General features: G+C 40.0%; 1 protein-coding gene across 2 annotated transcripts in view; it reads left to right on the top strand.

The window, feature by feature from the left end:
• The window catches only part of clstn2a (calsyntenin 2a), a 158036-nt gene that overhangs the window by 132190 nt on the left and 11930 nt on the right, over positions 1-13916 (top strand). For both annotated transcript variants that reach the window (XM_061694114.1, XM_061694113.1), the window contains 5 exons: positions 1858-2020; positions 7366-7532; positions 9416-9564; positions 12863-13068; positions 13166-13333. In XM_061694114.1, the coding sequence (XP_061550098.1) occupies positions 1858-2020; positions 7366-7532; positions 9416-9564; positions 12863-13068; positions 13166-13333 (853 nt within the window). The remainder of the gene's footprint in view (positions 1-1857; positions 2021-7365; positions 7533-9415; positions 9565-12862; positions 13069-13165; positions 13334-13916) is intronic.

Genomic DNA, 13916 nt, shown 5'->3' with positions numbered 1-13916 from the left:
AGAAGGAAATACATTCATATCTTGTAAAAGCACTTAGTAGACGCGCCACTTTCTTTGTTCAGTGCTTAGCATGTCTTTCACAAAAAAGACCAGCTCCATATAAATTATTCTGCTTTCTGTCTTGTATGTGTAATGACCAGGTGTCCCAATACTTTTTCAATAATTACATTATATTATACAGCACCATCCTTACGAGTCAATGTTTTGAGACTGTATGCAATAACATATTGATACAAATTACAGTATGTACAAAATAAGTGACAACGTATATGGTATGTAACATACAACTGTAAAATATGCTAACAATATTAGGTAAAAATACATACAAATACACTATACAATATAGGCTACAGTAGAAGAATACAAATGATTACAAATCTTGGTGCAAAATGAGAGTGCCACAATTTCACATTGATTGTTTCATAGAAATCAGCAAATCATTGTATTCTCTGAAAAAATGGATTTAAATTTTCAAAAGGCATGTATTCATTTATGCTGAGCATGGTAGGTCTCCCAGAATTCCCAATTTCCCATTTGTTTATTTCATTGCCAGGATAAGCAAGTGTGTTTTGAGGTGTGTGTGTGTGTGTGTGCACGCGGATCTGCGTGTGTGGCCACTGAGAAGCTTATTAGTTCCTTCTGCTTTTCTGTGTGGCAAATCAAAAGATATTGTCCTCTTTAGTACAGATAAATCAACCAAATCCTTCCCAGCAGTTGCGAGGTGGGGAAAACTACCAAAGTGACTGTAAAATTTTTTGTCTGTGGCATTTGAATAAAAGCAGATTCTCCTTTGAAGTGGTTAAAGTAAAGGTTGTTTTTATATGTGTTCTGAATGTACGTGGCAGCTTTACCTGCGCTACCCAAAGCAGATGCCCAGGCTCACATAATATGCAAAAGAATTTGTACTGATTGTCCTCTTTGCTGGGGTTAGTCCGTTCAAGAGTAGAAGTACAGTTAGTGGTGCTAAAAAAAAAAAAAAAAAACCTCTGGTAAGTAGAATTGATTTTATTCTTAGACTTACTGTAAGCAGAAGTAAAACTGTACAGACTCTGAAATGTACTTAAAGGGAAGGTTGCAGTTTTAAAACTGCTATATTTGAATTTAGCCTCACTTGACAAACCACCTCGAGTCTCTGACCAAAGCCACTGCCCTCACCAGTGTTGTCAGTTTCCTTGAAAAATAAACTTAGTTGCTTTACTGATTACTTGACCTTAAAAGTAAGCTACTTTACTGATTACTTTATTTCAAAAGTAACAAAGTTAGATTACAAGTCACTTTTTAGTTACTTTCAGCAGCTGCCAAGTGGCACGAATATTACTTATCCACAGTACAAAAAGAGCATTAGCTTAACCAAACCTTTATATTTACAGCACCTTCACTGTGGATAGGATGATAAACAATGACCTCCTAGTCATTTTCCTTAATACGTTAGAAAGGAAGCGGTCTGTTTATTTGGTAAAATCCTATTGGCTATATGGGCTCCTGCTTCTTCCAGTCATCAGCCACGAATGATTAAGAACCTGTTAAGTAACTGTTATCTGTTTACTTACCTGGACACAGTAATGCATTACATTGCTCGTCATTCAGAATGGCGGGCATTTTTACTGGCATCACTGGCTGAAAACTGAGATCAGTCCTTTTCTGCAGGAAGGGAAGCTCTCAAGGATGCTTTTGCAGCATTTAAGCCATGATCCTCCACTCCTAAACTAACAAAGGCCAATCAAACAGACATAATTGTCCATGTATTTTTAACTTTCCTATTGCAGTGGCTGCTTTTTCTTTTGTTGTCGTAGGCATGTAAAAAAGAACGTCTTGTTGCCTAGTGACCGGCTCCTCTTGTCTTCTTCACTTCTGCAGATCTGTGACAAAGAGTGGCACTATTATGTGATCAATGTGGAGTTCCCCGCTGTGACACTCTTTGTGGATGGAGTGACCTATGAACCCTACCTGGTGACTGATGATTGGCCAATCCATGCCTCAAAGATCAATACGCAGCTCACAGTGGGTGCCTGCTGGCAAGGTTGGTGTGTGTATGTGCGTGATTGCCTTTTGCTAGAAGGAAGTGGAAGTCTTCTTTTTTTTCCACTTTTCACCCTTGTGTGGTGTACACACCCCTGTTCAAATGGCAGGTTTTTGTAATAATAAAAAAAATGACACCAAGATGAACCATCTTAAAACTTATTCCACTTGTTTCATGTGTTTGGGATATTTTGTTATGGTCCAGTGTAACCGACGTTGACCTTTTTAGCTGTAATTCCAAAAGGTATGTTTGGCACAAAGACAACACTGCTCATCACCAAAAAAAACAACAAAAATTCATGATTCATAAAATATTATTTGTTTGTACCAAAGGCCTCCCCTGTAATATTTCATAACAACATTTAGCTATAGACCGTACAGCGTTGCAACAAGTTCTCGGCTAGCCTGAATACTAGAGATTAGATTTACAACCTCAAGTATAATATTTGTTCCATTCTCTTCATTTCATAGCATTTCTCTTGCCTGGACTTTTTCCAGTACATGTATGTAGATGTTTGAATTTGTCCAATCAGATTTCAAATTCATCCTCACAAGTCCATTGAGCTGACAGCAGCATTTTTCTGTCCTCTGATTGGTTGGTCAGAGCAAAACTTGTTACAGCCATTTTCGACTTGGGCATTTTATTTTTTTGGTCCAATCAGATGTTAGCCTCTTTGTGTTGCCATGTCAGTCTGATCTGCCCAGGGATTTAAGAATCAGTAGCGCTGGCCCATGTAACTTAAACTATGGTTAGCAATCGGACTGTTGTTTTTAAATAATCACATTTCAAATTCATCATCATTTTTCCATCCTCTGATCAGTCAGAACAAAACTTGAGTAGGAAAAGGCGTCTGCAGTGATCTGCACACATTAATACAATGAATAATCACCATCGCTGGTGTGTATGACGTTTTAATTTAATTTTTAAAAATCTTTTTGTCATGTTGTTAGATATTTATTCAGAACTGCTTCAGATGATGCACATGGCACAGTTGTGTGCTGTTAGATTGCGTTTTTGTATAGTATTGATAGTTTCTATAATTGCAACATGATAGCGGTGGTATTAAGAGGTGGTTTGAGACCCCACTGAAGACAATTTCAATATGTAAAGGACCAAATACACAGCTCGCCACTGTAAATAATACATGAAAACTACATACACCATTGCAAATTCTACTCACATTGCTCCACAACATTTATTTTTAGAAGCCAAAGGGAACAGCCTGAAAAATGACATCTTACGACAAAGATTGAGATCCTGCATCAGCTACTGCCAAACAATGTTGAATTAAAATTATGTTTGAAGTACACAAGCGCTTGCAAAGAGTGTAGGAGAGAAAAATAAATAGAGATTATGATGTATGCCTGGGGGCTGCGAGCATTTCTTTTGAAATTGAGAGGCATGAGTAAAGTGGGTATCAAACAGGAAATGGCTGGTTGCAGCGGCTGGGAATAAAAGGCAGCAATGATCACATTGTAGTGAATACGAGCTGCCGTGCAATGACTCGCTTCATTATGAAAATGTGCTTTGAGGGGGTTTGTGGGGGGGGGGGGGCAGACCAACAGAAGTTATCCGCGCTACAGCTCGCCTAAATCGAACCCGAACCTCCATCGGTATCTTCAAAAAAAGCCTCTTCCCTGATGACATTTTGCTGGTTGTTTGAAACCACCCCAGCCCCCCACCCTGCCCCTGCGCTTGATTGCAATTTTCTTTTAGTCATCATCATTTCTTGCCTGCTACATTTTGCCTTCTCTGTCTGAATCTTCTCTCTGTGAACCTCTGATTGGGAGAGAGAGCCCCGTAGGAAGGATTAGGCAAAGTGAATGGGCTACAACTTTGCCAGCTATTACATCCCAATGAAGCTGCCTTAAGCTTCACTAAGCTGCAACTGATAACTTTGCAGGCCATTAGTGAGCAAGATTGCCTTTCAGTCTCTCGTTTCACGCCCCCACGCCCCCACCCCCCACCATTTTACCCACAGTCAACATCACAATTATGAAGTGTGTGGACTCAGACATGTAAGGTAGCCTCGCCGCCCGGCAGGGAGAGAAGTGTGTCGGCACACAACATGCACTATGTGTGTGTTTTGTTTGCTTTTTGATCACTGTTGGTGAAAGGAAGCCCTGTTGGTATTCTCACCATGGACAAGACTGCAATCCAGTACCTGGGTCTTGAATTTCAATATCTAAAACAGCAACACAAATACTGTAAATGGCAGCAAAAATGAAAAACTACATGGCATGAATTTAAAACCAATGAAATAATTAATAGCAACAACAAAAAATTGAAAATGGCAGTAATAAAAAGTGTGCACTGGTACATTGAGTTTAATTTGTTCTGTGACCAAGCTTAACTCAATTTATTTGTGTATCAAATGAATTTTCCCTATTGAAACTGAAATGTGATAAATTCTTTCTAGCCCACCCCCTCCCCCAAAATAAATAAATAAAATGATTGTATCAAAACTATGGATGGGCGAATACCAATACCAGGTGTCGGGCCAATACCGAGATATTTCGAGATATCGGGTTCTCGTGAAGGCTGCTGATACCAGCTGTGTCAGAAAGAAAGAAAGGTCTTTGTTCACAATTATCAGGACATTGGGGTTATTTAAATTTTATGTATCAAAAGTACCGGTGGTATTGGTACTCTGTATTGGTATCTGTGTATATCTAATACGGTATGTTTAATTTTTGCTGTCTAGCAGGTGCAGCGACACAACAGTTTGGATTCTTTGTCCTTGTCACATCACTCATTTGCATGATCATTTGTCGCGAGCCAGAATTCATAGGTCTAAATTATACGACCAACTACCAAATTGGGTAATGAAAAACATGTTCTTAAATGCTGTATTTTAAGATATTTTATGCTCGTCACATTTTTATTGGATCATTAAAAGTTCTTTTGGTCCACTTGCACACTCTAATTTCTAGAGATTCCTGTACAGGTATATCCAAAATAATGGTCAGTTTTTATTGACAGTCAGAGCTAGTTTGTTGAGCAATATGTTTATTACTGTGGTTTGATGTCGTTAAGAACTGCACTACATTATACTGAGAAGTTTTTTTTTGTTTTTTTTTTAAAGCTCTCTCATATAAAGTCCATAAAGTAGTCAACATTTTCGAAACACCTCAGTGTGACGTAGTGCTCTTTTGTAGAGGATTTATCAGGTGAAATATATTGACTGGTGAGTGTAAATGTCCCAGTTCCGTCTTCATTTGGGCGCATCAGCCTACATTGCACACTGCAAATGTGACAGCGGCATCTGTAAAATGTGCAATAAAAATGTCCCGCTGCTCACTTTATAGCAAAAGTGCGTGTGTTTTAAACACAAGGAAGAAAAATGACCCAAATGCTGTCTCCTGAGGCAGGAAACAGTTAAAGCTTTTGGTTTTAGAAAGAAGACACAAAGCAGAGGCAACACCCAAATAAGAACTTCCTTAGAGAAGGAAATAAAAGAGGCTAACACAATTGAAGCATCAACAATCTGGCAGCTGATTCATAAACATAAGACACGAACATTGACAAGAGGCATAAATACTTTAAGAGCAACAGCAAAAATAAAAAGAGTCAGAGAATGGTGACATGAATACTCACTGGAAGTGACGCTTTGTGTATTGAGTTGCATGTTTGTGGTTCTATTTATTGGCTATAAAAAAAAAAAAAAAAAAAAGATGTACTTCCTTGCTTTGATAGTTGCAGAGCATTCTAGGACAAACATCCATTGTATCTATCAAGCTTATGCTCCAAATTCCTGAGAGGAAGCATCAGAGTATATATGTTGCTGGGCCAGATGTTGGGAGTCTGTCGTATTAGTCCTACATGAATTCAAACAATGTCACACAGCTTTTGATGTTTGTCAAATACTTGTTCTGTTGCATGTGGGGGGAATATGTTCCAGATATTGTGATATATGTGACCATTTCTAAGTAAAAATGCTTAAAAATTGTTGTACCCCTACAAAACCCTTTTAACACACTAAACCTATTGAAACACATTTAAACTTATTAAAACACACTTTTCAAAGTATTCCTATGTGCCTGTCCTCACTTTCTCGCTGTCTAAAAATGCGAGATTGTCATCAATCATTTGTTCAATTATAAAATTCGGTTTTCATTTTAAAATTTACTTTTCGATATAGAAAACTTGACACAAAACAACATCCTGAGTTCAAAACAAATTGGCCAAAGTGGATGTAGTAAAAATAAAGGTATACTATTGTAGTGAGTGATGAGCAAGGTTTATAACATATTTGACAAATAATAATAAAACAAACAATAAATAAAATATTACCAAGTGCAACGCAAATTTGCAGTGACCTTCACAAGGAAGATAAAAAGTTTTTGCATTACGATGTATGTGTGGCCTGCACCGCTGTTTTCGCTCTTTTGTACCTACTTTTATCGATTTTCTCAAAACTGTCTCATATGAATGCTTTGAACTCATTTGTTAGACTCGGCTTGGTCTCTCTAACAGTCTGCGACCCTGAAAGAGCAGTTAAACAGCCCTGAGCTGTCTGCTGCTGTCCTGTTTCGCCCCCATCATTCGTTAGCCAGAAGCTAACTTGGCCAGTGGGGCTCACCCGACTCGTCCTGTGTCTCCTCTCGGTGCCCTGTGGCTGGACAGCCTGCTCTGACGTGCCCCGCGAAGCACTTCCTCTTGGACCAGTCTTCTGCCGCCCTACTAGCTCTCCTGGTCGCGTACCCGCGCCCACGGATTGCCGTCCCGCGACCGTCTGTGTTCGACACACCGACCACATGTTAGCTTGCTGCTAATTCCGGAGCGCCAAACTTTTCCCCGTCTCCAGCGAAGCGACATTCGGTACGCTCAAGCTCTTCTGCATCTGCCCATCTCCCGTCATTACGCTCTTGTGCGACACTGATGCGCAGTGGAAATTAGCCAACACTTCCACTCCTGCTGCCCGCACGGTCAGAACGGCGCGCTTAGGTACTGAAAGATGGTACAGATCAATTCTACGTGAATCGGTACTTGGTAGTTCCGACCGAGTAACCAAAAAAGTCCAGATTTGCGGGTGTGCGAAAGATGAACCGTGATATAGCGGGGTTCACTGTAGCCATCTTTTTTTTGTGGAGGAATCAAAACTGTTTAATTCTTTGTGTCCGTCATCCATTGAGCACATTGTCTATGAAGCTTCTCCCATCGAATTATACCGAATACGTCTTTTTCTCCTCTGTTCCTTTCCAATTGTCCTTTATTGACCCACTTTTCCTCATTTTCCACCCGTGCGCCGAATCTCACCTCTCTTATCTCCTTTCTCTACTTTCTCTTCGTCTTCCTTATCTCCTCTATTCTCGTCCCTCCTCGCCGCCCTTGTTCCCATTTAGGTGGCGAGGTAGCGACTCCGAGGTTCGCTCAGTATTTCCATGGCAGCTTGTCGGGCCTGACAATCCGTCCGGGCCGCATTGAAACCCAGAAGGTTATCTCCTGTTTGCAGGCCTGCAAAGAAGGTCTTGATATTAACTCCCTTGAAAGCCTGGCTAAGGACATCAAGGTGTGTGTTTATTGGGGGGAAAGGCTTCGCAATACAACACACACACACACACACAAACACACTATACTGTTATAGTAACACAGTTGTTCCTCTTCATATAGAAATACATTGTCGCTTGTAAATGACTTTATTAAACATAAATACCTTTAGGTGCCATAGGAATTTGTCAAGGGAAAAATGCTACCCTTTTAGCAGACAAGAGACAGGACAAGCACGCTGAGAATAATGAGAGATAAAATTTAATAAAAACTTGCATGTAAGGAGATACTTCAAATACAACCTGATTGCTGCTTTCTAGGAAGTGTCTGATTATTTCTCCTTAGGTGAGGTCATATAGAGTCTACCCACATGAACAGGCAGTTATCATCGGCCTCACACAAATGCCCCCCCTCAACCACAGACATCTTGCTTTGTCTCACAACAAAGTGATAATAACAAGCTCTATTTTCTTTTCCTCATACTAAAATGACAGATTGAGGTGATGAAGAAATATCATTTCCTAATAGAATTTCAAAGTTGTTTTTGAGGGGGGGAAAAAAAGTCAATGTTATGGTAACAAATTTTTATTTACAGAAAAGAAGTTCATGTATGTGAGATGAGTATTTCTTTTCAGGAAAAAAAGTAATAATCTTATGAGAATAGTTGTATTTTTTCAAAATAAAGTCATAATGTTATGATATTAAAGTCAACATTTAACATGGGAAGAAAGTTGTATTTTAATAAGTGAATTTCAGAAGTACTTCATTCTCCGAATATTAATAACTCATTAATGAATATTACTATTAATATTAATATCCATCCATCCATCCATTTTCTGAGCCGCTTCTCCTCACTAGGGTCGCGGGCGTGCTGGAGCCTATCCCAGCTGTCATCGGGCAGGAGGCGGGGTACACCCTGAACTGGTTGCCAGCCAATCGCAGGGCACGTACAAACAAACAACCATTCGCACTCACATTCACACCTACGGGCAATTTAGAGTCTTCAATTAACCTACCATGCATGTTTTTGGGATGTGGGAGGAAACCGGAGTGCCCGGAGAAAACCCACAGAGGCACGGGGAGAACATGCAAACTCCACACAGGCGGGGCCGGGGATTGAACCCCGCTCCTCAGCACTGTGAGGCATGCGCTCTAACCAGTCGTCCACCGTGCCACAATATTAATATCAATATTTAATATTAATAAATGAGAAGTATTATATTTTTCATTATATAAGAAAATAGGAAAAAAAACAAAAAATTATATGTAATTTTTGTAATGATACCTCACAAAGATATCCAAGCTTTTTGTTGGCCCTAAGCTAGGAAGGTATAATTTTTTTACTGTTATCTTTTAAATTATGTAAGCTATGCTTGACATTATGAAATAAAAAAAAATGCATTATACAATATTAAATAAAACTAAATATTAACCACAAAATAAGCATATTCATGACTTGCACATTCAGCTATTTGTGATTTATTTATTTTTTTAATTTATTTTTTTTAACTTATCCCCCATTATTCTCTGAACATATCAACTGTACACTATTTTGGTGCTCAGGGCAAAGGTCTAATATAAAAAAGTATCACTTTGGTACCATCGTGGCATCTTGGCATGAACGAACTATGTCTAAGTAAATTCTCCATCTTATGGCATCCGTAGGCAATTATAAACCTTTTTGAGGGGGCATCAGTTACTCACCCTAGATTTTCGCTATTCGTCGGTAAAACCCCAAGCAACTAAATTGTTAGTCATCTTATATGACTAACAAGTGAGTCGTGAATTCTGGCCCACTCTATTGTATATGTTTGAAATATGAAATAGCTTTGTTGCATTTGTCCGGAGCTCGGTGTAAATCTTAAATGTCTTTCAGCACAATTGTTTTTCCAATTTATTTTCCAGTTCCATTTCAACCCTGCGCAGTCAATGCTGGTAGTGGAAGGAGAAGATCTAGACAGTATCAACACAGCCATGACCAAGGTGTCTTACATCAACTCTCGCCAGTTTCCCACGCCAGGCCTGCGACGGCTCCACATCAGCACCACTGTGCTGTGAGTTCTTCTGTTGTTTTCGATCTTTCCATTCGTTTTCTATTGGGTTGGTCCTCGTTAGGGTTGCAAGTGAGTTGGAGTCTTTCCCAGCTGAATTTGCAAGGCAAGAGGTGTGGGGTATACACCCTGGACTGGTCGCCAGTTATCCATATCCAGTTATCCATCCATCCATTTTCTTTACCGCTTATCCTCACTAGGGTCGCGGGCTGCTGGAGCCTATCCCAGCTATCTTCGGGTGGGAGGCGGGGTACACCCTGAACCGGTCACCAGCCAATCGCGGGGCACATAGAAACAAACAAACATTGACACTCACTTTCACACCTACAGGCAATTGAGTCTTCAGTCAACCTACCACGCATGTTTTTTTTAGATGTGGGAGGAAACTGGAGTGTCCGGAGAAAACCCACCCAAGCACGAGGAGAACATGCAAACTCCACACAGCCGGTCCCCAGAACTGTGAGGCAAATGTGCTAACCAGTCGTCCACTCTTCCGGCTGGTCGCCAATTAATTGAAATTAATTTTATTATATATTAACTTTCACTCTGTTATGTTTTTGGATGCATTTTGTGTGCATGCCGGAAAGTGAGGGATGCACAACAGTGTTGCTCCATCAAGGCAAAATCTTGCATGTACTTTGACGCCCTAAATCAAGGGTGTCAAACAAATGTTTTTGTCGTAGGCCACATTATAGTTAATTGTTTTCTCATCAAATTATTACATTTACAATGTGCAACAAATTGATGGATAACTAGTTTTGAAATCAAGGATAATAATTTGTTCAACTGTTGTTCAAGTTACTGTATAAAGGTGTTTGGTAACAAAAAAACAATGTTTGCAATATCTCAACATTAATATTTATTACATGTGACAATTTGAAATGTTGGCACAGATTTTTAGCAAGGATCATGGAAGATTTGCTTTCACGAGCTACATAAAATGATATGGCGGGCCAGAACTGCCCCCGGGCCTTGAGTTTGATACCCGTTTGATACCCTAAATTAAATACACTGTAGTTCTTTTCAGAGTGAGTAGTTACGTGCCTCGAGGTGTTCGGAAAATGTGTTCGACATGGCAGTGCAAAACCCCTCTCAGTGGTACAGTATATAAATCAGGGTTTATCAAACCTTTTGGGTCCAGGGACCACTTGCCCGGGATACATTATCAAAATGCCAATTAAACATGAGTACCATTTATACTCCTAAATGCCATAGGAATGAAAAAGTTGCCTACCTATGTGTATCGCGCTCTATCGACTTTTGATGACTTTTTTTGGTGGATAAAATGCAACGTATTATACACAAGAAATTATGGTAAATGTCAAAGTGGGTGTGGAGATGGAAGTCCGGGCTTCCCTGCTAAGGCTGCTGCCCCCGTGACCCGACCTCGGATAAGTGGAAGACAATGGATGGATGATTGGTCCTATATCAGCAAATATTGTTCTTCTCTTCAGCTTTCTAAATTGATTCAAAATGTGTGCTCGCAGATTTGCAAACCGACACTCTGTCAATTTATTATTTTTATTTTCTTGCACTTTCCACTGACTCCGGACTAAAGCTGTGCTCTCTAGGGAAAATAGCGACTGTAAACAAGCTCATCATATGGCCGTGCAAACACAGCGCACAGAGTTCAGGTACTGTTTGTTTTTTATCTCCCTGCAGGGAGCTAGGTATTATGGGGCTTTTCAAGTTCATTTTTGTGAAAAAACAATGTGGTGACGAGTGGTTCCCAAGTCCCCTCCTCTCGATCCATGTTTATATATACAGTGTAGTCACAGGCTGCGGGGTGGAATCAGATTCTGTCTCGCAAGAAACGCACTTGAGTGAGGAAGACAATTTATAGAAAAGGCAGCATTGTGACAGCCACGTTGTGAAGTCTGTCCAGCTCGTGATCTTGACAACCGCACAGTAGATACAAACTAGAAATGGAAAATATTTCTTTGTCAGTGCACAGTATACAACATAGCAAAAAGCCATTTTTGTCTTATGCTACATGGAATCTAAGATTGCACATGACAACAAGACAAAGTGCCACTATGTTTTAAAAGTCGTATCCTTAATAGTTGTTGCTGTTTGACTGTATAGTAACTTGCTTCCTCTCACTGGATAAGACCAAGCATCACATTACATTCGCATTACATTACAAAAAATATTATTCAATTCAAACCTCTCTGACATTATAAACAAAAGAAAATGAATTATTATTACAGCAAATGCAGCACACCACCCTGAATTTGTGCTGGTTAAAAATTCACACTGATATCCAAGGACAATGTAGCGGCTTCAATGAACTTAACATGCATGTTTTTGGAATGCAAGAGGAAGTTGAAGAATAACCTCCAAAAACTCCACACAAGAAGGCTGGAGCCCACATCTGAACTCCGATCCTCAGAACTGCGAGACAAATATGCTAACCACTCGACCGCTGGGCTGCTTTGCTTCAAGATCAGCTTTACAAAAACAATATACAGTGAACCCCTGTGAGCGTTCCAGCCACACCTGCAAAAGGTAAAAAGCTGCGATACAGAGGAACAATATAAAAAACATTTTAGTACCGTACAGAGAGTATTTTTACGTGTCCCCCACACTTTAAACATATTTCAACTTATTAAAACACACTTTTAAAAGTATTTCTTAGTGCTTGTTAGTCCTCTCTCGCTCGCTTCAGTTCTCCAACTAAGAGCCAAAATGTGCTCGCTTCAATTTGTCACTCCCTGCTGAAGTTTACGGTAGAAGTGACACATGAAACAAAATATAGGTAAACATTGTATACTTAAATACAAAAAATGTCCAACCAACCCTTTTAATTTTGTCTAACCTAAGTCCATCCCCTTAATGGTAACATATAATGTGAAATGCCATAGACGGGCTAATGGAAATTAGCATCGTGTTTAACGTAATTCTAAACTTTCAAACAGCTGCTACTTATTACAAGTAAGGCAGCAACACATACAAGCAGAGCATACAACAATACTTACAGGTATATTTTCGTCTGTGCACTGTTGGAATTAACAACTATAACTAGAGCTTTCATAGTGGGGGACCTTCTCTGCCTCTTCATCTTGCTCTTAATTCTCTTCCAGTAGACCTCAGTCCTCCCAGGCTTGTTGCGGTACAACATGGTACTACACTGAAGTGCGCAACTCAGTTTTCAAACCAAAATTACCTGTACCCTGTAAAACCAAAAAAAAAAAAAAAAAAAAAACGCTTGAAAATCGGACGCGTTCACCATACATTAGAACCAATACATCTTTACAAGCAGTAATAGAATTACTACCATGTTATACTATTTGTGTGTCAGGTGCTTTGGGGAGGACGCGTGCCTCTCCATCCCAGATGTCAAAGCAGTCGTCACGGTGCAGCCACCTAGTGAACCGAGAATCACCATTACGGGATCCAATCGACTGGTCAGGCCCGCCGTTGACCTTCGCGGTCCGCTGGGCGTGGCTCCTTTCAAGGAGATTGACATCACCAGCACAGTAATGAAGGGAGACGGCTTCAGCGGATGTGAGATGTCTCCATGTGCAGTCTGACGCGATTGTCAGTACTCTCCGTAAAAGGGTTTATTGTTATAGTTGTATCATTTTTCTGTCCACGCGTGCAGCCCGCAGGCCAGGTGTGATGGAGGTGATGCATAACTTGGACTATTGTGATATCCTGGTGATTGGGGATGAGCTGAATCCCGAGAGAGAGAGTCTACATATTCATCACAGCGCTCTGCTGGGAAAGCACCTGGACGCCACCAACTCCACCTCGGGAATATCAATATATGGTGAGCATTAACACCTACTGTCGACTTAAATATTACGTTGCAGCAAATTCGCTGCTTCAGTTTTCATGTTTGTGTGTTCGTATTGGTTCTATACTGTTGTAATGACCATCCAGCAACACGCTAGTATGCACAGCTTCTGAAGCAGGGAACATTATACTGCACACAAATTATTATACTCAGTATTTTTGCTTAAAAAACAAACAGTTCTAAAAGGTTAAATGCAAAGTTATAGTACTTAAATTAGTGGGAAAGTAGTGATTCTTTTGCGTACCACCAGAGGGAGGCCGAATACCACACTCTTGAGAGTCTTTGGTCTGTGCGATTTACACTGAATTCATGATTTAATGATTAATAATTACTTTGGCTTTGGGTGTCTTATATGCAGTCGTCACTCAGCATATCGCGGGTCACTTTTTGCAGTCTCACTGTCTTGCAGATTTTTAAATTGTACATATCTAATTTTATATTGCAGATTTTTCGCTTTATCACGAGATTTTGGAATGATCACTTCTACACACGGACTAATGTTACTGCAGACTCACATAGCAAAAGGCGTGAGCTAGGAGCAAAACATGCATAAAAG

Source organism: Phycodurus eques, chromosome 13 (assembly GCF_024500275.1).
Source record: "Phycodurus eques isolate BA_2022a chromosome 13, UOR_Pequ_1.1, whole genome shotgun sequence".
Lineage (NCBI taxonomy): Eukaryota > Metazoa > Chordata > Actinopteri > Syngnathiformes > Syngnathidae > Phycodurus > Phycodurus eques.
This window is presented reverse-complemented; position numbering and strand designations above follow the sequence as displayed.